Below are 26509 nucleotides of genomic sequence, written 5' to 3' on the forward strand. Positions count from 1 at the left end.
TCAGTGGGAGGAATAGTGCCCCATCACTGGTGTCAGTGGGAGGAATAGTGCCCCATCATTGGTGTCAGTGGGAGGAGTAGTGCCACATCATTGGTGTCAGTGGGAGGAATAGTGCCCCATCACTGGTGTCAGTGGGAGGAATAGTGCCCCATCATTGGTGTCAGTGGGAGGAATAGTGCCCCATCATTGGTGTCAGTGGGAGGAATAGTGCCCCATCATTGGTGTCAGTGGGAGGAATAGTGCCCCATCATTGGTGTCAGTGGGAGGAATAGTGCCCCATCATTGCTGTCAGTGGGAGGAATAGTGCCCCATCATTGGTGTCAGTGGGGGGAGTAGTGCCCCATCACTGGTGTCAGTGGGGGGAGTAGTGCCCCATCACTGGTGTCGGTGGGGGGAGTAGTGCCCCATCACTGGTGTCGGTGGGAGGAGTAGTGCCCCATCATTGGTGTCGGTGGGAGGAGTAGTGCCCCATCATTGGTGTCGGTGGGAGGAGTAGTGCCCCATCATTGGTGTCAGTGGGGGGAGTAGTGCCCCATCACTGGTGTCAGTGGGGGGAGTAGTGCCCCATCACTGGTGTCAGTGGGGGGAGTAGTGCCCCATCATTGGTGTCAGTGGGAGGAATAGTGCCCCATCATTGGTGTCAGTGGGAGGAATAGTGCCCCATCATTGGTGTCAGTGGGAGGAATAGTGCCCCATCATTGGTGTCAGTGGGAGGAATAGTGCCCCATCATTGGTGTCAGTGGGAGGAATAGTGTCCCATCATTGGTGTCAGTGGGAGGAATAGTGCCCCATCATTGATGTCAGTGTGGTGGAGGGGAGAATAGTGCCCCATCATTGGGGTCGGGGGGGGGGGGGAAATAGTGTCCCATCGTTGGTGTCAGTGGGGGGAGGAATAGTGCCCCATCATTGGTGTCAGTGGGAGGAATAGTGCCCCATCATTGATGTCAGTGTGGTGGAGGGGAGAATAGTGCCCCATCATTGGGGTCGGGGGGGGGGGAAATAGTGTCCCATCGTTGGTGTCAGTGGGGGGAGGAATAATGCCCCATCATTGGTGTCAGTGGGAGGAATAGTGCCCCACCGTTGATGTCAGTGTGGTGGAGGGGAGAATAGTGCCCCATCATTGGGGTCAGGGGGGGGGGGGAAATAGTGTCCCATCGTTGGTGTCAGTGGGGGGGGAAATAGTGTCCCATCGTTGGTGTCAGTGGGGGGAGGAATAGTGCCCCATCGTTGGTGTCAGTGGGGGGAGGAATAGTGCCCCATCGTTGGTGTCAGTGGGGGGAGGAATAGTGCCCCATCGTTGGTGTCAGTGGGGGGAGGAATAGTGCCCCATCGTTGGTGTCAGTGGGGGGAGGAATAGTGCCCCATCGTTGGTGTCAGTGGGGGGGGAAATAGTGCCCCATCGTTGGTGTCAGTGGGGGGAGGAATAGTGCCCCATCGTTGGTGTCAGTGGGGGGAGGAATAGTGCCCCATCGTTGGTGTCAGTGGGGGGAGGAATAGTGCCCCATCGTTGGTATTAGTGACAGCCTGGGCTCGCTCTCTCACTTACCTGTCAGCTGTCTTCCTTCTCTGGCCGCTCTCCTCTTCACTTGCTCCGGCAGCTCCCTCGATCTTCTTTGATGTACGTGCGCTGCCGCTCGGCTCCTCCTCTCCAAGCTCCACCTCCTCGCCGGTGATTGGCCGCCTGTGTGCCTCTCCTGAGCTACAGTTCCGGTGGCCAATCAGCGGCGAGGAGGCGGAGCTGCTGAGCGATCCCGGAGGTGTGGCCAGGTGACAGGAGCAGCGTATCATCCCGCCCACACATCGCCGGAGAGAGGAGCGGTGTCTCGGTTCCTAAGACTATCGGAAATATGTGTTTTCCGATGGTCTTAGGCGACCCCTGGGAAATGGTCGTTCGACCCCCAAAGGGGTCGCGACCCCCAGGTTGAGAACCGCTGTCCTAGAGCAAAATGAAAACTCCTCCTACAATCTGAAACCAGTGCTCTGCTGAACACTGATAGAAGTCACAAGACTGCTCTAACTGCTGATGAGAAAAGGTATTTAGCAGTTTATATTTACTAAAACAATTGCATTTCCATGTTGTGTGTACTGTGGGAGACCAGATATTGTGAATGCAGGGTCCTGGGAGACCAGATATAGTGAATGCAGGGTCCTGGGAGACCAGATATAGTGAATGCAGGGTCCTGGGAGACCAGATATAGTGAATGCAGGGTCCTGGGAGACCAGATATAGTGAATGCAGGGTCCTGGGTTCAGTAACACTTTAGTGGATAAGTTCACATGTAAAAAAACAAAAATCTCAGGCTTATGCAGACTGTCAGGGCAATGTCTGCCTGTACCTCCGTTATGAGCAGTCAGTTACTGAAGTCCAGGAAGCTCAATGGACTACAAGAGTGCCCTCGCAGTTCAGTGAGAACTATAAGCTATCAGCTGCAAAGGCTGAATAAATGATGCAGCGGTATGGGCGGAGCTTCGCATGGCCGCACTCTTTTCAAATTGTGACCGTGGATGTGGAGGGAAGGTCCCCGGCCCGCTTTCATGGGTAGGGGGTGGAATCAGGGGCGAGAACTGTAGTAGCCGGAACATGTTACATGTTCCACCCTAAAAATAGTACTATGTTCCCAAACCCTAGCACATTATGAAATACTTACCTTGAAATGAAGCCATCCCAGCAGTGAGCTGTCACCACTGCAGAGGCTTCCATCATCACCCGGTTTTCCTTCCGGGTTTCCAGGCTGCAGACGCTTGAATGGCCGAGCCACAATGATGTCACTACTGCGAATGCACATGGGAGTCACAGCTGTGACACAGAGCTTTGAAGGAATGGCATGGGCCAGGGGCGGACTGACCATTTGGAAACTCGGGCACTGCCCGAGGGCCGGGGGTCGGTAGGGGGCCCCATGAGATGCCCCTGGTAGGATTTTTTGAGTTTGGGCAAGGACACAGGGGCCCCATGATCCCCTATTGCCCGGGGGCCCCATGAATTGTCAGTCCGCCCCTGGCCTGGGCTGTTCCTTAAGAGCGCAAGCGCTGTAATGTCACCGGCTGCCAGTCACTAGAATATCTCCTAAACGGTGTACATTTAGGAGATGTATTAATTTTACCTACAGGTAAGCTTTTATTATAAGTTATATAAGTATTATAGTTAAAAATAAAAATTTAAGTTTACTAGCACTTTGAGATGAAAAACCTTCTGTTATTAGTATCCCCCCTAGCTTCACCTTCTGTTTACCTGAGCCTGGTCTCAATCCAGCACTCTGTCTGAGAGCAGCAGCTCTCTGCTATCTGTCCCCTCACTGGTCCTGGAGGCAGCAGCAAGAGCCACTGGCTTCTGCTGCTGTCAATCTCAGCCTGTGAGAAGAGAATGGTGGTTCAGAGCTGAGTCAAGCTGTGTGTGTGTCTATGGACGATGCTGCTATGGAGTGCTGCTCGTGATCAAGCTTGCATGAGTGCCCCTATAGCAAGCGGCTTGCTATGGGGGCACTCGGCAGGGGGGAGGAGCCATTGGGGCACACCAGAAGAGGAGAATCGGGGCTGTTCTGTGAAAAAACCATTGCACAGAGCAGGTAACTGGAAAATGTTTGTCGCTAAAAAAAAATATTTGCAATCACTTTAAGTCTTATATTAGCATCAGGGACACTTTATAACATAGGGACAGTTAAAACAACTGCAGAATTTAAACTTGCTCCTGACACTAAAAGTTTCACACCTAAAACTGCTAACACTGCGATCCAATCTACCATTCAAACAAGGACCCAGGAGATCAGTGGCAGAGAGGAGGCCGGGAATCAGGACAACAAACTGCCAGGGTGCTCACTGATCTCTGTATTTTCTCAGTGAGGCCTCTTGTTCTTTGTGCCTCCTTCTATGCTGGTGTAAAAGCTGCACCTGTAATGTGCCCTCCTCTGATGGGAGGTAACCATAGACAGTACCAATAGAGCTTACAATTGAATTTCATCTGCTGTAAATCAGATCCCTCCTAAGTATTTCAGAGTATTCTAGTGAACTAAACCAAAAACGATTAGTTATGGACTCAACCAGGATTAGTGGGTTTTTATGTTGTACCTATATTAAATAATAAGGCTGGTGGTCAAAAGCACATGCACGACTCTTTGATTTAAACTGACATATCTAAAAACAACAGAAAAGCACCACACTCCTCAGGTCTCGCATTGTATCCCCTATCAAGGGGTACCAGTGATTTCAGCATATAATAGTATCAAATAGCTTCCTCTAAAAGGACCATAATGCTCAGCATGTTAAGTTCCAAGGTTGGTAACTAGGAGTCATCTTCAAAGGGATGCTCCTTGCATCATACGTTCCTGCCACTCAAAGGAGGATGCAATATGTGGAAATATGGTAAAGGCCCCATATAGAGGTAATGATGTGTAGTCCAGAGGAGAATATCCTGTGGATGCTGTAATTTGCATAGACCTCCCTCTTACACTAAGTTGTAAACCAGATAAATCTCATTGGGGGCAACCATTCAAGAATCCCAGACAGAACGCCAGACCAAATGTAGAGCCTACTTACGAGACAGCCGCTTGTACCACCGAAACCGGTCAGGAAGGGTTATCTCCACACTCCCCGGTCTCTCAGGAACATTCAATTCGATGTTTACAATATGAATGTATCTTCATTCTTACTTTGACCTTGCTCTACAGCTTGATCTATATCATCTTTGAGAAACCTCTTTACAAATATGGACTGCCTATGCCACTCTTTATGGACTTGCCACCCAGACCAGACTCCATGCATTTAAATGTATGAGGGAGGTTATTACTTTCCGTGCAAATCCTCCCTTGGATGGTATTTAGATTACGGGACGTCAGAGGGAGCTGAGGATGCCACCTATATATATACAGCTTATACAATCGGTTCCCTTGTCTGGACTGCATTTGGTCTAGCATTCTGTCTGGGATTCTTGAAAATGGCAAGTCCATAAAGAGTGGCATAGGCAGTCCATATTTGTAAAAAGGTTTTTCAAAGATGATAAAGTTCAAGCATCAGACCAAGGTCAAAGTAAGATTGAGGATACATATATTGTAAACATCAAATTGAATGTTCCTGAGAGACCGGGGAGTGTGGAGATAACCCTTCCTGACTGGTTTCGCCGGTACAACAGGCTGTCCCATAAGTAGGCTCTACATTTGGTCTGGCGTTATGTCTGGGATTCTTGAATGGTTGCCCCCAATGAGATTGATCTGGTTTATAATTTAGTGTAAGAGGGAGGTCTATGCAAATTACAGCATCTACAGGATATTCTCCTCTGGCCTACACACCATTACCTCTATATGGGGCCTTTACCATGTTTCCACATATTGCATCCTTCTTTGGGTGGCAGGAACTTATGATGCAAGGAGCATCCTTTTGAAGAGTTACCAACCTTGGAACTTAACATGCTGAGCATTATGGTCTTTTCTTAGAAAGCGATTTGATGCTATTATATGCTTATCCAGCTGAAATCACTGGTACCCCTTGGTAGGGGACACAATGTGAGACCTGAGGAGTGTGGTGCTCTTCTGTTATTTTTCTATATGTATTTGTCTAAATAAAGGAGTTGTCCATGTGCTTTTGACCACCAGCCTTACTATTTATTATAGGTACAACATAAAAACCCACTAATCCTGGTTGAGTCCATAACTAATCGTTTTGGTTTAGTTCACTATTGCATTTTTGATTAGGGACTCCCAGAACACCAATCAGTATTGACCTTGAGGCTTCTGTTTGGAGGTTTTGAGATTTTATTATAACCTACCTTTTTTATGGAGCTTAACTGCAGTACATTCATAGCATAAAGTAATGTGACACTGCATTTAGCTTTTTGTTTTTTTTCAATCTTCATATCTTTGATGAAGAAAAAGGAAAACGTCAATTTGCTTCAGTATCTGCAGTGTTTTCTGCTTCATATACAGCAGATGGCGCTACAAACCACCTTAACAGTATTACTATCCGTACACTGCATCTGTACACTGCATCAGAACATGTATGAGGATTGTAATGCAGCATCAACAAAAAAAATGCAGTATGTATTAATAAAAAAACAAAAATATGTAATAAAATACGATGCGTACTTTTAAAGAATACATATTATATAAGTAGTGTACTTTGCAGTTTTGCATTTGCTGTTGTGCGTTGTAATTCTGTATTTGCGTTTGCCATGGCATTTATTTTAATTTGGTTTATAAAGAAATTCTTTATTGACCAACATTTGTAGGCTGCCATTTCTTATGCTGCCATTTCTGAGCGCTTCTGAAAATGCTAGTTGCCTGACCATCTTAGATTCTCCTGAGTGACAGACCCAGCAAGTGAAACCAGAGTAAAGTCACGACCAGGAGCGGACTGACCATTCAAGCACTCTGCACTGCCCGAGGGCCCGGGGTCAGTAGGGGGCCCCATGAAATGCCCCCGGTACCTTTTTATAGGCTTTTTTGGGTATGCTTTGAGTGTAGGCAAGGACACATGGGCCCCATGATCCCCTATTGCCCGGGGGCCCCATGAGTTGTCAGTCCGCCCCTGGTCACGACTCATTATCTTCTCACTTGTTTAGGTTGGATAACTCAAACTGTTAAAGCTTGCCAAGCAGCTAGTAGTTTTTGGTCTAAAGAAGTATTCAGATAAGGCAGTCCATGTATTTGTTAAGCATAGGTTGTTTTTAACTACTTGAACCCCGGAAGATTTTTACCCCCTTCATGCCCAGGTAATTTTTTGCTATTCAGCACTGCGCTACTTTAACTGCCAATTGTTTCATCATAAAGCACTGTACCAGATGAAATTTATATATTTTTTTTCAAACAAATAGAGCTTTCTTTTAGTGATATTTCATTACCATTGTGTTTTTTTATTTTTTGCTATATAAATGAAAAAATACTGGAAATTTTGAAAAAAATACATGTTTTTGTTATAAAATGTTGCAAACAAAAAATCTTTCTGCATAAATTTAGGTCAAAATGTAATCTGCTACATTATTTTGGTAAAAATTAACCTAAATCAGTGTATATTATTTAGTCTGTGTGAAAGTTTGAACGTCTAGAAACTATATTATATATATATAGTTGAAAATTGATCAATTTTGATGTACTGATGACCTGTCTCATTTCTTGAGGCCCTAAAATGACTGGACAGTACAAAAACCCCCAAATGACCACTTTTTGGAAAGTAGACAGTGCAAGGTATTTTGTATGAGGCATAGTGAGTTTTTTGACTTGGAAAGTATGTTTTCTTAATTTAAAAAAAAATTGTGACATTAAAGTGTTACTAAACCCACAACAGTAAAGTCAGTCTGTATATGCATTAAAGCATGCTTGTTAAACTTCTGTGGAACCTAAGGGGTTCATTCTTTGCATTGTGTAAAAAGTATGTTTGATCCTGTCTTCTCTGATCCTCCCCTTCTTCTACTATCCCCAATCCATCTGCTGATAGAACAAAGCCTTAGAGGGAAGCTGCACATGCTCAGTTTGGTGTGTGTTGCTAGAGGTTTTTTTTCTTGGGAGAGTGCATGTGATCAGCACAGGGCCAATAAGTGCTGTCCAGACAGAGGGTCAAGGGTCCTGCAGCTTTATAGAACGATCAGGGGAGAATGAAATCTCCTCCTGCAGGCTTTAACCAGTGCTCTGCTGGACACTGATAGAAGTCACAAGACTTCTACAGTATATACTGCTGATGAGAAAAGGTATTTAGCAGTTTATATTTACTAAAATAATTGCATTTCCATGTTCTGTGTACTGCGGGAGACAAGATATAGCGAATTCAGGGTCCTGGGTTTAGTAACACTTTAAATATTTTTTTTCATAATTTTATTTCATTACATACTGTTTAAAAACAAACTTTTTTTTTTCACATACAGTATCTTTCATCAGAGTAGTTCAGTATCACCATAGATACCCATGTACTATTCTGGAGATGGAGAGGGGGGGGGGGGGGGGGGTGATCATGGGTATTTTTTTCTTACACTGTAATTGCTTATAACAGTGATGATCATTGTTATAAGCAATTGTTTTTAACTGTCTTTAATGGCTTTCATTCTTGACAGCCTGCATACTGTTGTGTTTCTGTGATTGGCTAGTTGTTGTAATTGGCCCAGGTACCATATGATATCTGTGGTCAAATCACAGCATCACAATAGTAAGCAAGCTGTCCTGAATAGAATCCCTTTTTGACAGTTTTGCTTCCATGTTTTCTTGTGATCACTATGATTAGTACCGAGCACTGTGATTCACTTTGTCCACCAGACACCACAGTTAAAGGATTGCACTGCTGCGCCCCAAAATGTACAAATACATCACAAGTACATGCATGGGGGAGCCATCCGCCAGCAATAAATGTTCTGCTGGCGGTCAGCAAGTAGTTAAAGAACATTTGTCATGCAAGCAGCATTGAATCTGCCATTGTTGAACTAACCTTCTAAAAATACACTTCCTGGCTGCCATGCAGACCCTATTGTCTTCTTCACTGTTGACTTCTAACTTTTCTTAGAGATTCCTAATTTGCATACTACTTTTGGGTCAGTGACCCAGCCAGGAAGTTGGCAGTTTCAGAAGGAGTTCAGCAAATAACCTTTCATATATCTCTCATGTCAGGTTACTTTAACAGGAATACAGTCCAAAGTGCTATTCTTAGAACATTACAGATGTGCTGTAGCAGTAGACTTCAACATAAGAGGTATAGGAGGGTTGAGATGTTGCCCATGAAAACACCAAAAGGATGCACATAATATTCTGTGTGTATGAAATGCTACAGAAGACTGTCAGAGACTGCAGACATACTAGGAGAGATAGTCAGAGACCGTAGGCTTACTAGTAGAGATGGTCACAGGCTGTAGAAATACTATAAAAGATGGTCAGAGACTTCAGACATACTAGTAAAGATGGTCAGTGCCTGTAGAAAAATTAGAAGAGATCATCAGTGACGGCAGACATACTGTACTAGAAGAGATGGTCAGAGACTTCAGACATGCTAGTAGAGATGGTCACAGACTGCAGACATACTAGTAGAGATGGTCAGTGCCTGTACAAAAACTTGAAGAGATCGTCAGTGACGGCAGACATACTGTACTAGAAGAGATGGTCAGGGACTGCAGACATACTGAAAGAGATGGTCAGAGACTGCAGTCATACTAGAAGACATGGTCAGAGACTGCAGTCATACTAGAAGACATGGTCAGAGACTGAAGTCATACTAGAAGACATGGTCAGAGACTGAAGTCATACTAGAAGACATGGTCAGAGACTGAAGTCATACTAGAAGACATGGTAAGAGACTGCAGCCATACTAGAAGAGATGGACAGAGACTGCAAACATACTAGAAGAGATGGAGACTCTGGAAGTCCTATAGGTGGTATTGGAGACTGGAGACATGTTACATGAAACTGCTAGAGATCACTGTCATTACTGCTCAGTCTTCTGCTTTTCACTACTGAAGACTCAAATGCCACAGCAGGTACCAAGGGCCAAGTGTGGCCCCTAGGATGCCAGGGGCAGAAATTCTAAGGAATTTAAGTTATATTACAATGTAGCCTTCATCAGCATTAACTTACATAGCTGTGGTGGATCCATAGCTTTGTGTTCTTTTGTGATAGAGAGATGTCAGGGAACAAACTGGTCTACGTTTTTTGAATTTGTGCTTTGCATCAGATTCGGGGCCCTTCCAAAGAGAAGGGTTTTGGTAATAAGCATTTATCTAGCAGGAAAGCCTGGTGCCCATGATAGAATAGCAGGTATTTGGTCTTGTGTGTCAGGCCTGGCACATCCACACATTGTATGGGACACTGGTAGTACTGGAGGAAATAAATGCTGGGTCATAGGCACAGAGCATTGCATACATCAGCTTACTCAGATCTGCAGATCTTGGCCCGAATGGCAAGATTTTGACAAAAAAGCTGTTGAGTGCCAAAAGACTCCCCAGCCAAATGTGTTAAATTTTTAAGCAGGATGTTCCTGATCTTGCACATTGCATTCTTCTACATTCTTAAGGATTGCATGATGTGCCATCTTACCACCATTTTAGTGGTCCTCAGCACACCACTTTTTACTGACCATTAGTCCCTTAGTCCTATGTCAGACAGAGCAATACCTACTGCCCCTGACTGACAGCCTGTGCATTGCCTCCCAGAATCCAGGGCCTGGAGCAGTGATATGGGCCCTGCTTGTTTCTATGGTCAGGTCAGTAGTATATGTTTGGACCAGTGTAGTTTAACAGGAGTGCCTCCAGTTTACTTTCTGCTTGGAATGTACTATTTTCTATCTCATTTGATGTGCAGTTTTCTCATGATTGGCACCACTCTCTCTTTTTATTCAGCCTTTATTCAGTTTGCTGGCTTGCATGCTACATCTTCCCTTCAGCCATGCAGAACTGGCGCGTGGTATGTTGTCACTCAGTTGTCACAGTGCCATTACTTTTCCTAACTGCTCCACTGCCTCATTGATCCCTTGTCTTTTCTTCATGCTCCTTTGCCTCTGGCTTCCATTTGGTGCTTGAATTCAGTAGTCATTCTGCACTTAAATCAGCCTGGCAACATATGTGAAAGAATAAGGGTAACAATTGGAGGTACTGTGCTTTGTGCTTGCATATGACAAACGTCTGTCAGTAACCAAAGTTCTGTGCACACGGGTAGATTAATACGCTATATTGCCAAAAGTATTGGTTGGCCTGCCTTTACATGCACTTGGACTTTAATGGCATCCCGGTCTTAGTCCATAAGGTTCAATATTGAGTTGGCCCCGCCCTTTGCAGCTATAACAGCTTCAACTCTTCTGGGAAGGCTGTCCACAAGGTGTAGGAGTGTGTCTATGGGAATGTTTGACCATTCTTCCAGAAGCACATTTGTGAGGTCAGGCACTGAAGTCGGACGAGAAGGCCACCGCTCTAATTCATCCCAAAGGTGTTCAATCTGGTTGAGGTCAGGACTGGTGCGCAGTCATGTTGGAACAGGAAGAGGCCACCCCCAAACTGTTCCCACAAAGTTGGGAGTCTGAAAATGTCCAAAATGTCTTGGTGTACTGACGCCTTAAGAGTTCCCTTCACTGAAACTAAGGGGCCAAGTCCAACCCCTGAAAAACAACCCCACACCATAATCCCCCTTTCACGGATGGATATATTGCACAGATGGCTACCAATCACAGTACCACGCTTGAATTCACTGAGCTCCTGGGAGCGACCCATTCTTTCACAAATATTTGTCTGCATGCCCAGATGCTTAATTTTTTACACCTGTGGCCATGGAGGTGATTGGAACACCTGAATCCAATGATTTGGAGGGGTGGCCCAATACTTTTGGCAATATAGAGTAGGTTATAAGACCTGCAGCATGATGCTCAATATATTGTAACAAGCCTTAGCTGCTTTCATTTATTCAGTAAGTTCAAGAAACTTTGCAAATATAACTTGTTGCCTTTGCAGAGATGTAATGGGATCAAGACTTATTTCTCCATTACTAATGTGCAGGGATTCTTGGAGCTTATAGCACACCACCAGTTTTATATAAATTGAGGGCTGCTGTTACAAATTTCACCTGCAGTGCTAATTGTGCCATGGGTAATAAAGATACTCTGTGAGTGGTATTAGTCCCTCCTCTGTGGGTTATGTTTAGATCGGTGCCAGATATGCAGAGTAGGCACCAGCCTATGAGCCCACACCATTTAAGGGCCCTGCTACAACAGATCAAAGTAATATTGATTTGATCTTGAAAGAAAATTACAATGAAGCTTTCTTAACCACCTTCCGCCCGCCCTATAGTACAATGACGGGCGCAAGGTGGTTCTCTTGTTCTGATAGGACGTCATATGACGTCCTACCATTCTCACTGTGCATGCGCGGCTCAGGGAGCGCGCAGCGGCGATCGCCGGTGCGCTGTGTCCCTCGGACACAGCGGATCACGGAAAGAGCCAAAGATGTCGGCTCGGTCATGTGATCAGCTGTGTCCAATCACAGCTGATCACATGTAAACACGAAAATGCCGGTTATCGGCATTTCTCTGTCGAGCTGTCATGCTGACAGCTCGAGAGGAGAGCCGGTAATCGGCTTTCCGCGGAGGGGACATATACACTGATCATCAGGGCACTGACAGGGCTTCTATCTTCACCCGGTCTTCCTTCCAGGTTCGCAGGCTCCGGCTATTTGAATGGGTGAGCCACGATGACGTCAGTCTTGCTCATGGCCACAGCAGAGCTCTCTCAATGGATTGCATACCGTCCATTAAAAGCTCAGTGTGCATGCACCGGTGACATTACCAGCTGCTACTAAAGTAAATGTCTCCTACACAGTGCACTTGTTAGAGATACAGGATTTACTGTACTTACAGGTTAGCCTTATTATAGGGATACCTGTAGGTTAAAATAAACAAGCGGAGTTTACTACCACTTTAAATTGTTTACAAAAGATATACAAAAATTAATCAACTTAAAGAAAAGAAAACTTTACATTAAATAAACTATAGAGAAAATACTGTATTAATGTAATCAATAACTTAAAGTGGTTGTAAACATGTAATATGAACAAAGCATATCCCTCTATAGTTTGCACTTGTCTTAATCTAGAGTGTCAATTCTGTCTGCTGTCTGGTTCCTGCTGATACATTTTGCCTGACACCAAGAGAAAAATGGTGACGGGGAGGGCACAGCCTGTGATTGACAGTCTCAGCTTGGTGCTGTGTGAAGGGGGCTGTGTCCCTTCCCTCCAATCAGCTCTCAAAGCTCTCCTCTAACTTTAGCTCCCTGCCCCCTGCTTTTCAGAACTGATAGACCCTGTGTAAATTCTGCACTTTGGATGTAGGAGAAAGAATGCTATAGATAAACAGGTACAACTTATGTAGAAGAATTTGTATTATGTCTGTGTATCAACCACTTAAAAGTACATAAACCATAGACATCAGGTTTTAATTAAATTTTGTTTCTTAAAAGCTCATCTACTTTCAGCTGTCAGTTTGTAAAAAAAAAAAATTGGTGCAACCTATGTACGTGAAATGTATAGTAGTGATGGTCATCTCGATCTAACGACCAACATGCACACTACTTACCTCAATGTTATCCTACTAGAACATGCAAGAGAAACCTCCAGAATTGAAGCCTTCTTTGAGTCAGTGTGTTGCAACTTTCTGCCAACTCCAGATCCTTGTAGATTATTGGGTTGGTAAAATTTGTTGGAGTCCCCGTGGAAATGCTATATTTGGGGCTACACTAATCACAATATTCTCCAAATGATGTAATATAACTCTGTGTAATTTGTAGTATGCTAAAATGCAATAGACTTACCCTGTTTTTCTTTTGGGAGTTTTTCATATTTTATATTTGATTGTTCAAGAAAAATATAGTTTTTACTCTATTCAGTGGTGTGGTACCTTCAAAATACTATGTAGTCCTGTTGTTTAGCGTTTTTTTTTTGTGATGTGCTGATTGACAGAGGAGCAGCAGCCAACAGAAGAGGTCATTCTTTTGCTGTATCCTCCTATAGCATGTTTAGGAAGGGAGACTGACAGCACTGTAAAATGAAGTAGAATCTGATTCTACCGTCTTATTAGTTTGAGTCCTGTTGTGTAGAGCACTACCGGAGGTTGATTTGAAAATAGATATAGCTAACCTACCTGACTCTAAGAGTATTTTAAATGATTTTTAATGAATGCATGAGAGAAATAAATTTAATTTATATTTGTCTGGCGTTCTACCTTTAAGAATAGAATTTTAGAAGGGACTGAAAAGGGAGAAGCCTGATACTGCATCATGCTCTTGTCTCAGACACATATGAAGAGTTCCTTTGCCTACCTTTTGACTTAACAATTTGATAAATGAGCTTCAGTGACTTCTCTTGAATAGATGGAGTGGATGTGTTGAAAAAAAGGTACTGCCATTGTAAATTATAAGTGGGATCAGTGTTTAATCATAGTTTATGAAGGTACTCAGATAAAAAAAAGATATTGGGTTTCCAGGATCACCTTGTAGCATGGGTGAGTCATAAAACCTAAAATAGTTGACTGGATGAAGCACCACTTGGGACTAAACATTGTGGTTTTAAAGTACTTTTCTGATGCTGTGTGAGTGGGTGCTTATTTTATATAAATTCCGCTCTGCCAGTGGATACGGGCTTCCATACATTCTATGTGGGCTCATTATTTATATTACTAAAACCAATTTTGAGTTATAGAGGATGGGTTGTTAAAAATTGTTCTCTCTGGGTGCCATTCACATTAGTTATGCCACTGTGCATCCTCATAAACTGCGGAAGTTTAAACTAACTGGCACCAATAGGTATGCAGTTTTCAGATACAAGCGTTGGCGTTACATCATACACTTCCAATAAAACACCTTCCCATCTTTGCTCATTTTCTCAAACACAGAAGGTGACGAGGAGGAAGAAGATGAGGATGATGAAGATGATGATGAGGTGGATGAAGATGAAGAAGAGGAGGAGGAGGATGAAAAAGATAATGACTCTGTAGATGACAGTGCAGAGAAAGGTTCTGACTTTCCTCTCTTTACTCTCCCTGGACTATCCTCCCAAGAACCACTAGAAGATGATAGCAACATCGCTCTCATAGAAGGAGGCGCTTATCCAGTGCCTGACACCATGGAGTGGGAGCAACAAAACCAAGGACTTGGTAAGTGAGAATTGCTATTATATGTTTATAGTTGCTGAGGAGGTCTGTCTCTGTATGCAATATTTGTAGAAATTTAGTGGATAATTGAGAACTATGCAAGAAATGTTAGATTGAGGTTGTAAATTGTGCATTAAGCGCATGTTCTGTTCTACTGAGTGTAGCCTAAACTGGAAAAGTTTTGCATTGTGACATGTCCACTTTTCTTAGGTTAATTGTATATAGGAAATAAGGTTTACAAAACATAAATGTACATATTCTTAACTGTACATTACAGGACACAGGCTCTTTGGGTCTTAGACTATTGGGTTATGCAGCTTCCTTCAGGTGGCTGGACTAACAAAACTATTAAGACAGCCCTCTATAACCCCCATCTACTCTCAGCAAGTCTCCATTTTTTATTAATGTCTTTAGGTGAATGGACATCTTCTTTTTGCTCTAAGAGAAGCAAATTCCTTGTTAATTTCTGTTTTTTCTAGCCTCTCATTCATTTATTCATTCTTTAATGAGAATAGTCATAGAGGAGTTTGCTCGCATAGCTCCCCCTGTGCTTTCTCCAGTGGATCTGTAGGACTCAACCTGGTACTTCTGGCTTTGTAAAAACTACTCGTTTAAGCTATTAGGGATAGCCCCTTGTCTATTCTTACTCATAAAGTTGTCTTTTCATTGCTGTCACCACTGTAAGGTGTGTGTCTGGGTTAGCCACTTTATCCTGTAAAGAGCCCTTCCTAGTGTTATAAAAGGACTAGGCTGTCTTGAGGCCTAGGGCCTCCTTTGTGGTTTCCTCCTTCCAACTTAATCAGGACATGCTTTCCTCTCTGTGTCCTGCTCCCAAACCTCCTAAGGAGATTTCTCTTCACTGTCTTGACATAGGTACATGCTGTTCTAGTCTGTCTCTCCTCTATAGCTTCCTTTAGACAGTCAGATTCACTCTTCATCATTCCTGAAGGTCATCATTCAAGTTCATCAAGTTCATAAGATTCCACTCTTTCCTGTCAGGGCACCTTCCCCTATATAAGTTAGTGCTACTTGGTCTTTTAGCATCAAGCATATGTTTTAGGTGTAAGAGTTCCTTTGAGCCCTTCCTTGACCCTCAGTTGGTCTGCTTTTGGACATTCCAATGGTCTAAAACTTAAAGAGCCTGTGTCCTGATTAATAAATTAGTTTCTTCTTACCTGTAAATCCTTTTATTGTAGTATGTTACATGACTAAGGCCCCATTCCCTCTGTTTCTTATCATCAACCCCTATTACTGCTTGCAAGAAAGAAAAAACGCTTGCTGGGAGAGGAAAGGCTTGCATAGGGCAGCACATACATCTGATTGTCAGTGTCCAATCACCTGAAAGCAAAAGGATAAGCCAATGGTCTAAGACAGCCATTCTTCACAGTAAGTTGTGTATATAGTTCCAGTCTCAGGGTTTCCTGAGACTGGAATGTTGTTTCAAGAGTTCCTCCATGTTAAAAAGTTTGAGAAACTGGTCTAAGGGTTAAACATTTTGTGTCCTGTAATGTACTCCAAGAAAATAAATTAACAGATAAGACAAAAATCCTATTATTTGCATGATGCGATCATTGCAATTTATATAAAAAAAATGAAAAATTAACACCTGTAATACAAAAAAAGTGTAGGCTAACTGCCTTCTTTAAATGCTAGTTGCCCAGCTTTGAATGTGTAGCACTGAAGTTAGAATTCTTGCATATATGTTCCAAATCAATGACTCAGAAAGTATTGAAGTCAGAGAATCACCATGACAACCAAGTCACCGTCATTTTCAGGACAGGTCAGCAATCAAAGCCTACGTATTTCTCTCGACATAGTTTCCTTTATTGTACATCTGTTCTGTGGTTCACATGCTACCACCTCCTGCTCCCCATTAGCCAATTCACTTGATGAACAGCCAAGGTAACTAAAAGAGTAAGGTGGAGGATATGGGATGGAATGGGCTAGACCAAAGCTAGGTACTCTTTGAATAACAGAGTGTCCCAGGTCTGTAGGCTGCTGGGGTACTCTGTAAGGGCCCTTTCTTATGGTGCTTCTGCACTCCAGTCACCTGGGGATCCTTGATCAGAATCCCCCCCCCCTGAATTGGATCTGATCAGGATGGATATCAATTTTTTTTTATATCTGTTCCTGTTCATTTTGTGTATGCATTCACACAACGGACAGGAGCAGACCTGTGTCGGGTCTCTGGGTGGCCAGTTATAATCAGATGTGGGTCCTTTAACATCAGGCTACTTCTGATCCATCACGCTTAGGTCCAAAAAAAGTGAAAAGGATCACTTCACAGCCCAGCAGTGATAAAAGGTCCTCCACTTCTCCCGCAAATTCTCCATTGCTAGCAAACTCCAGGATATGGGTTATAAGATCCCTACATGGTGGTATAAGGTGCTCACTTGTCTCCACCATGTTTTTCCCCAAGCCTCAAGTGACTGCTGGAGATGCAGAAGGGAAAAGGGCACCATATTACACATATTTTGGCAATGCCCAAAAATACATTTCTTCTGGCACGATATGGCGAGTATTATCAAACAGCTCATGTTGGTAGATGTGCCTGATAATCCAGTGGCTTGCCTATTGCATCTATTAGAGAGACCCATTAGGAAATCTAAATAGTCTTTGACTATCCAACTTTTGAACGCAGCAAAGGCCTATATGCTGCTCAGGTGGAAGCAAACGTGCCAGCACACGAAATCTCGTTGGTTCACCACGGTTAATGAAACCGGGGTCATAAAAGATCTTACTGCTACTCTACATAACACCAAAGAGACCTTCAAGTGCACATGGAGGCCCTGGCAGTATATTGTCTATATTGGTGCCTTTCTTAACATATTCATAAAACCTAAGTAATTCTTCAACTCCTCACTGCCTTCTCTCAGGGAAAACCCTCTGCTTCCCTACCTGCCCTTCTCTGCCTTCTCCTCCTTCATCCCCCCCTTCTCTTTTCCCTTTTGCTTTCTATTTTTTCTTTTTTTCAGACTTGGACAGGTAGACCTGATTGGAAAACCCAGGTGAAAGGGGCCTAATGCTTTAGAAAAATGTACCTGATATCAAATATAGGTGGCAAAAGGTTTTCATTGAGCCCACAGCTATACCTTTTTTTGCTCCTTTTCCTTAATTTTTTTAACTTTGTAATTGTGGGAACACTTTGAATTCAGTTTAAGTTTTAAGTGTTTAAAATCATCCTTGGAATGTCTGTTTAAAAGTACCATAATGCAATATATTATCCCTTTTTTAACAGGTTTCAGATTCTCTGCATCATTATTGTTCATACTACTGTAAGCGTAATATGGTGTATTTTCGCTCTGTGCCCTGCGTATAGCATGATAAAGACCACATAGTGCCAAAAAAGAAAAACGGAAAGGAAAAGAGGAAACTTCCTTGAGGCATATATAGTCCTGGGATGGTGTCTGCTTGGCTAAGTGGCTGACATGTAAGGTTTAGGCGAGTCACCTCTGTAGAGCTGCACTTGAAAATATTTGGGGCCATTTGTAGTTATAGGAAAGTAGTGTAAGTGGGTTTGACCCATTTTTCTTTTTATATAAATCCTGGAGTTCAGATTTCATGATTTTAATAACTGCAAATCTGGTTTAAATTGTAGTTTTGGATCAACAATAGAGTTCATCATTGGAGACGTATGCACTAAAGGACAAGCATCTAGCTGCATAAGAATAACATTTGTATATTATATTTCCAATTTTGAGCCTTAGTTTTCTATAATGTGTATAGTAATACATATAGCAGATGTGCATGGTAGCCAATCAGCTAATAACATCAACTTATTCAATCAACATTTGAAAAAAAAAAACAAAACTGGAAGCTGATTGGTTTCTATGCAGAGCTGCACCAGATTTTGCACTCTTCAGTTGTAGTGAATGAACCCCACCACTGATAAAAATTCTAAGAACAGTTATTATGTCCTTCTACTGTTCTGCTTGGTAGGCAATCATGCGCGGCTGGTTAAGTGTTGTATAGGTTTTATTAGATTACTACACTGTGACATCTAGGAACACCGAAATGTGTTGTGTCTACTGCTGGCACTAGAGGGCAGCAGAGGTCTGCAATTTTACCCAACATTCTAAGTCAATTGCTCTTTTCCTGGCCACCCAAGGTTTCCCCTCTGGGAGACAAATAATGATGTCATTTCAGCAAATACCGTAAATGTGGGTCATATTATTACTAGTCTGTCAGTATACTTAATACACTGCTGCACTTGTCCTCAAGACATAATCTAGTGCCATCTCTGTCCTCTTTATGGATATTATTTAATATACTGTGCTAGCTTTACTGTAAGTGGAACACGGCTCAGCGCTTCACAATTCCATCCCAATAATAGGTCTCTGCATGAGCTGTATCATCTGTATTATCTCAGTCTGACCTTGCTTGTCCTTATATCTTCCCCCACTTATGAATATCATCAACTTTCCATAGTAGCATCTAGAAACAAAAGTGACAAGAACGTACCACCCAGAGGGGACTCAGAAACAGCAAGTGCTCGGAAATTACAGAGGAATCTAATTGCCTTGAAAACAGTATAATGTGCCTTCGAGGATGGGCCCTCTATGTAGAGGGATCTATAATGGTGGACAATAAGCTGTAACTAGCGGGCGATAACAAACGTCTTTTGTAGAATAATGAGTACAGTTTGCTCTCCGTTTGGATCCATTATGCTATGATGGTTGAGTGAATTCTGTTTCAGCCTTGGTTTATTTTTATGGTTTATGTTGAATATCTACTGCACATTTTTATTCCATCATAGATCTCCTTTTTCATTTCACTTAGCTGTAACCTGGCCATTACTACCCTTACAAACTCCAGCAGCTGCTATGGGGAATCTGTCAATATCGGGCGCCTGGCAGGTGAAAAAGTGTACTAGACTGAACAGTTGGGGCATATGTCCAGGTGTGTTGGATGCCGTGCAACGCATGCGCTGCAACGTTTTATTGACTTCAGCTGATTCAACAGTACAGCCTGAATGGCACAATAATTCTCTAATACAGAGATCTCCAAGCGTTTCAAACAAAGGGCCAGTTTACTGTCCTTCAGACTTTAGGAGGGCCGGGTTGTGGTCAGAGGGGGGTAGAAACTATCCTGGGCCCAGTATCAGTGAAAATAAACATGGCCTCAGGATTGGTGGTGAGTAGGAAGAAGAGTAGTGCCCCATTATTGGTAGCAGTGGAAGAAATAGTGCCCCATTGTTGGCTTCAGTGGTAGAAATAGTACCCCATTATGAGTATCGATGGAAGAAATAGTGCCCCATTGTTGGCGTCAGTGGTTAAAATAGTACCCCATTATGAGTATCAGTGGAAGAAATAGTGCCCCATTGTTGGCGTCAGTGGAAGAAATAGTGCCCCATTGTTGGCGTCAGTGGAAGAAATAGTGCCCCATTGTTGGCGTCAGTGGAAGAAATAGTACCCCATTATTGGTATCAGTGGAAGAAATAGTGGCCCATTGTTGGTGTCAGTGGAAGAAATAGTGTCCCTTTGTTGGCGTCAGTGGAAGAAATAGTGCCCCATTGTTGGCGTCACTGGAAGAAATAGTGCCCCATTCTTGGCGTCAGTGGAAGAAATAGTACCCCATTATTGGTATCCGTGGAAGAAATAGTGCCCCATTGTTGGCGCCAGTGGAAGAAATGGTGCCCCTTTGTTGGCGTCAGTGGAAGAAATAGTACCCCATTATTGGTATCCGTGGAAGAAATAGTGCCCCATTGTTGGCGACAGTGGAAGAAATGGTGCCCCTTTGTTGGCGTCAGTGGGAAGAATTGTGCCTCATATCATTAGGAGGAATTGTGCCTTAAGGGCTGGATAAAGGCCATGGAGAGAAAGAGAGTAAATTGTCACAGACCATCACAGTATTGAATCCAAACAAAATCTTTCTTTATCTTTACATACAGGAGAGCAATACAGGACAAGCAGTTAACGCGTTTCACACTTAGAATTCGTGCTTATTCATAACAATCACATCAACAGTTTGTTATAAGCACATATTCTAAGTGTGAAACGCGTTAACTGCTTGTCCTGTATTGCTCTCTTGTATGTGAAGATAATAAAGATTTTATTTGGATTCAGTTCCGTGGGGGTGTGCGGCCATTTACCCTCTTTCTCGTCAGTTCAGCGGAGGTGAACTGAGGCGGCTGTGACTCACCTGAGCAGTATACACATTTCTCTTGGATATTTAGCGAAGAGCCATATGCGGTCCTCGGGCCACAGTTTGGACACCCCTGCTCTAATATAATGAAGCCAGCCACAGTAGCATCAATTGCATCAATTCTTTTTTGGCTACATGGCAGGATACAGCAGTAACACGGTTCAGGCAAAGCCTTATTCATAGCTTCGGCTAAAACACATTACTGCTGTATCTTGCCATGTAGCCAATGAGGAATTAATGCAAAGGATGTTACCGAGTAGCCGGCTTCATTATATTAAAGGATTATTGCTACAATCCAAAGGCAGTTGGGCCAGAGCACCGGTTCCCAGTCTTCCAGGTAATTTCCGGTAGATAATGTTTTCTTTGTTGGACTGGCTGAATGGAACCTGCAATTTTGTAATCAGAGGCACATGCTTCCCCACCACTCTCAACAGTCTTTTCACTACAAGTACAGACTACTCCATATTCTCGCTGTCTGGATTATTCATTATTCTCTACAGCTGGACTTGGCAAATGCACAAGATTTCAAAAGATGTTGGGAACACAGTGTACACATTGCTGTATGAGTAGAGTAGTCTGCATATGAGATCTGTAATTGTACTGAAGAAATTGATTGGGGGTTTATGTAGTTCTTTCTGAAGCTTATTCTTTTCACGTAAACAATGTATCCAGATATATCAAAGTAATATATAATTTATCTGGACACATAGAAAGCACATATATAGTGTATGTGTGTGTGCATGTGTGTTTGTATGTATGTATATATACTGTGTATATATATATATATATATATATATATATATATATATATATATATATGACAGAGAGAGAGAGGCATGCCTCAATTTACAAATTTAATGCGTCCTCTGGGACGTTTCGTATTGCGAAACATTCGTAAACCGAAACGTGGTTTCCCATAGGAATGCATTGAAAACCAATTAATCCGTTCCGGAGGTCAAAAAAAAGTTAAAAGAACAGTCTTTTATCTGTTCCAAACTCTTTAAAAAGTGCACTTTAAAGGCATAAATACTGTACAGGGACATGATTAAAAATTTCCAGAATGGCTCCAAAACTCGATGCAAAAACCGCTCCAACACATCACCACTCGGTGCCACGTGCTACCCACAGACTCCAGCATACACGGGGGCGGTGCTATAAACCTCTCAGGTGCAATGCATCTTGGCGAAACTTGCTTTGTATTGCGAAAAAAAATCATAAACCGAGGCATTATTTTTAATGGAATTTCATTTGGAAACCGAAAATTACGTTAACCGAGGCGTTCGTAAACGAGGTACACACACACACACATGCCTGCACACATTTTACACACACACACACACACATATATATATATATATATATATATATATATATATATATTTTTTTTTTTTTAAATGTATGGGTAGGAACTTCTGCCAGTATATTGTTGTTTTATTTCTATTAGTATTTTTATCAAGTACCTGACCAGCAGTAGGGGTATCCTTTGACTTTGAAACAGCTGGTACTTTTCTTATATCATAATGGGGTTTTTGTTCATTTCACTTTCAGCTGTATCCTGGCCACTCCCACTTTCCTAATTCCACCACGTGCTATAGGTGTCAGAATCGGGCTTGTATAAAAGAAGTCTTATTCTTTGGGGATGAAGAAGGTAGAAACTCCAAGGTTCAATAATATTTAGATCAGGCGATTGGGGGCCATGAAAGAACCAGGTACAATAGGTGTACCTGGTCTTATAAAATGGGTGGATATATATTCGCTTCTACAGAAACATGGAGAATCATCAGTCCTAAAGACTTCAATGAGATGGCTGTCTGTACCATTAATGAGCATGTCATTTTTCTGCCAAGAGTGGAGCGTAAATGTTAGGATTCATTTTAGGCTTTCAGAGAGGATTGGTGTTACAGTGGAGTATAGAACTCTAATCTAGCAAATGAGACGAGTGGGCTTCCCAAACTTAACACAAGTGCATTGTTTTCTGTTGTAATGGTTACTGGATATCATTTATCAGTTAACACATTGATTTTACTAGTTGCTTGCTATTTAATCAGGGAGTGCAAATGTAGAGTAATAGCTGGTGTAGATCAAGTTAACTTATGAGGAACTATGAGAAAAATGATGATGACTAACGAGTTCTGCAGATGACCTTCAGTTCAGCAATCTGTTCACATCTCATTCACAGACAGGTCCCTTCCTTGTCCCTACAGCTACAGTTTAGGGCATCTAGAACCTATGATATGGGTATTTCACAAATTAATGGGATAACGGCAACTTGACAATGGTGAACACTTAATGGCCAGTTGAATTTGGGAAAAGTTTTAATGATTTCATTTAGGTGGACCTCACTTTTAATCAATATATTTTGATGTATTCAGAATCCTGAAGGCCCAAAAGAAAAAGTCATCAATTGCTGTCATAGTCAACCTTCAACCACTCTAAGAATTGTAATCTGCTTAATTGGTGTGGGATTGATAGTTTAGTTGGCTGGTCTGGGTTTACAGTAAGTGGTGACCACTAGTCGTCAATGTACCCACTAACACTAAGGCATAGGGACAACAAATATACGGTTTTTAGTGGAGTATTTTTATTTTAACCACTGTTTTCACGTGTCCCTTCTTACTGATCCTTAAAAAGGTCAGCCCCACAGTTCAGATACAATAATTCTCATAAACCACAATGTACAGTGCTTACATAAATTAAAAGTGCAAAGTGAATAAAATGCCAAATCTCCTCAGAGATTAAGGTGAGAACTGGCCCCTAATGATGATCTAAATAATTCTTATAACAATCTTTGGATCTTTATGGTTGTTTTTCCATAGCAGGTTTATTCAGAAGGTGTCTCTGTAAGTAAAGTGTAAAACTACACCACCTATAATAAGTTAAACCTAGGATATGTTGTCATGGCAGAAGTTAAAGTGGTTGTAAAGGCTGAAGATTTTTTAGCCCTCATGCATTCTAGGCACGAAGGTAAAAAAAACCTTCTGTATGCAGCAGACCTCCCTAATACTTGCCTGAGCCTCTCTCAATCCAGCAATTTGCATGGGAGCCTCGACTATTCCAGATCTCTCTCTCCACATTGACTGAGACACAGATGTGAGAGCCATTGGCTTCCGTTGCTGTCAATTACAGGCAGTGAGCCAATGAGGAGAGAGCCGGTGGTGGGGCCAAGCTGCGGCTCTGTGTGTCTTATAGACGCACCAGTGCCCCCAGAGCAAGTGGCTTGCTATTGGGGGCATTGGTCAAGGGGGAGCAGCCAGGAATACCAGCGATGGACCCAATATGAGGAGGATCAGGGCTAGTTTGTGCAAAAAAAAAAGGAACCTTTACAATCACTTTGATTTACAGTATTATACTTCTTCCCTATATTTGTAATGTAAGGGTGGTCTTACTGACCAGTAGGGAGCCTCCAGAAGTAATAGGAGTGGGACCCAGCAGTACATTTTCAGAAAGATAAAGAATTTTCATATAATTATTTTTTTGGCTGCAGGTCCCCAATAAAGGCCCATTACCACTTAAATCCTGCTTTTGTTGTTACTACGACTGGAAAATGACTTATGTCCATAAAGTTTAACACCCCTTCCCTCTTTGCCAATATTGCCATGCAGAAAGAAAAGAAAATTCTTCCGACTCCCCCCCCCCTTCCCCAAAGATAGTAATCTAATTTCCCTTTATTGATTATAACATTGAAAGTTATTAATTGCAAGAATCATTCAGTCAATCTTTTTTTTCAGTTTTGCTTTATTTTCATTGTTACTTCATGTGGCAAAGCATAGCTTAACCTCTTAAAGTGGAACTAAACCCTCCTGTTCTTTGCAGCCAAGGAAGCTGTCATTTTAGCATCTGTTTGATCTGCAGTTGTCATGGTGCTACACATATGATCAGGTATGATAGCATGACAGTTCAATTGAGAGCACGAGCAACTGTGACAGTTATTATTGATGGCATGCCTTCAATGTAACTTTCTTGGGAAACAGTTAAAAGTATGGGGTTAATAAAACAAACATACATGCTCAATGCTGCACCATCTGTGTGATGGTGCAGCTGTCCCACATCAGCTCTAAGACCGAAAAATAAGTGATCATATGACTGCTGATCACTCAGTTCTTGGTGTTCTCGGAGTGGAGAGCGGTGATTCAGTCTCCAGCTCTCTGCTCTGCCCCCCCCCAGCACTCACCGGAGCTCCAAGCTTTAGAGGGGGCAGCAGTGGCTGGTTTAGACTCTCAGCCATGTTCTGAGAGCTGGAGCCAACTGTCAATCAGGCAGCTGGGTGGATGCTGACAATATGGTTGGGATCCTTCTAGAGCCTGCAATAGCTCTGTGACATCAGCTGACAGTGGGCTAATAGCCTGCTGGGTCACAAGAGAACAAAAGTAAGTGCACTCCTGTGACCCTCAAGAGAAGTATGATCATAAAAGCTTTGGCCATACTTCTCTTTTAAATGAGTGGGTTTAGTTTTGCTTTAAATCCCAGGTACTATTATAAAATGGCAATGAGATACCTTCTCTTTGTCCTGACTGTCCTTTCCTAGCCGACGTGCACTCTAAAACTGCCAACTGTCAGCAATGGCTGGGGTCCAGCGTTACGTCCAGGAGTTTTAAGTAGATATATATAAATCCCTCACATGCCACTATGTACAGCTACAGTATCATTTTCCAAGGTTTACTTTTTATCATTAGAAAACAGGAATTGAGCTCCAGGAAATTATATGATGTTATCAATCTGCTGCAGACAGGAGGAAGTATTTCTTAAGTGTCTTGTCCCTCAATAATCAAACTGAAACATTTTAAAGGTGAGAGACTGCGGCAGGGACTGATCTGTGTCAGACATTTGTGAACACAGCCAAGAACTTCAGACATTAGATTGTGTCATTTCCTAGTCAGCATCACTGTACAGAAAGTAGATGCTGACCCTGGATAATATCTAAATAAAGCTTTGTCCTTCTAAAGAGAAAAGCCCATAAAGGCGCTGTCAGGGGGAGAGCTGTGATCTCTGTGAGGCGTAATAAATACCCAGAAGAATTACACTTACCTATTACTTCGCATGCATGTGCATGAAAGCATTTTTCTGATGCTATGTCTTCATTAACTATTCCAACGAAAACATTCTGGCTATCATTTTTTTGTTGCAGGTTAGAAAATGAGACTTGACACCTTGACACCTGCTTGCTGGCTGCAGAAAGAACATTTCTACTTGTGCGCTGGGTTATGTAAACATACATCAATGTCTGCAGGCAAAGGGAGCAATTAAATTATACACAGACATATGACCAGAGACATTCAAACACTCCACTTGCACTTTAAAAACCAGTCACAATTTGGCTCATACAAAAATGTTGAATCTTTTGTAATGCTAATATGGGACCTGCCATTGCTGACTTGTTTTTAAAGTTGCGTGCTCTGGAACTGTCATTTTCATCTCTCCTTGACGACTTTGTGTGTCTCTGACTTATATCCGGTGTCGGGACCTATTCAGTCGTTGGAGAGTCATACAATGGGATAATCACAGTTTCCTGAGTTACTAAATCCGGTGATTCTCGGCACTGGGACTGTAGTCAGATATTTGGTCTAATCAGAAATTTGCTATCGCCCCCCCCAGGTTCTGTCATGCAGTAGCAGCTCCTGTGTTTGGTTGCATTGTCCTACAAGTTGATATAGAAGAGATGGGCTTTTGCATTCTAGCCCCTCTCCCATTCCAAGGAAAGGGGGTAGAAAAAAAACATGCTGTGGAGCATGTATTTTTTTTAAATATATAAAGCCATGGCCAAAAATATTGGCACCCCTGCATTTC

The 26509-nt window shown here is 42.6% G+C and overlaps 1 protein-coding gene across 3 annotated transcripts in view; it reads left to right on the plus strand.

The window, feature by feature from the left end:
• ARMH4 (armadillo like helical domain containing 4) overlaps positions 1 to 26509 on the plus strand; it is a 304815-nt gene that overhangs the window by 88221 nt on the left and 190085 nt on the right. For all 3 annotated transcript variants that reach the window (XM_089661128.1, XM_089661130.1, XM_089661129.1), the window contains exon 5: positions 14324 to 14584. In XM_089661128.1, coding sequence (XP_089517254.1) covers positions 14324 to 14584 — 261 coding nt within the window. The remainder of the gene's footprint in view (positions 1 to 14323; positions 14585 to 26509) is intronic.

The sequence above is a fragment of the Staurois parvus genome, unplaced genomic scaffold (assembly GCF_062004578.1).
Source record: "Staurois parvus isolate SC_StPar_1 unplaced genomic scaffold, SC_StPar_1.0 ptg001316l, whole genome shotgun sequence".
NCBI classification, from domain to species: Eukaryota; Metazoa; Chordata; class Amphibia; order Anura; family Ranidae; genus Staurois; species Staurois parvus.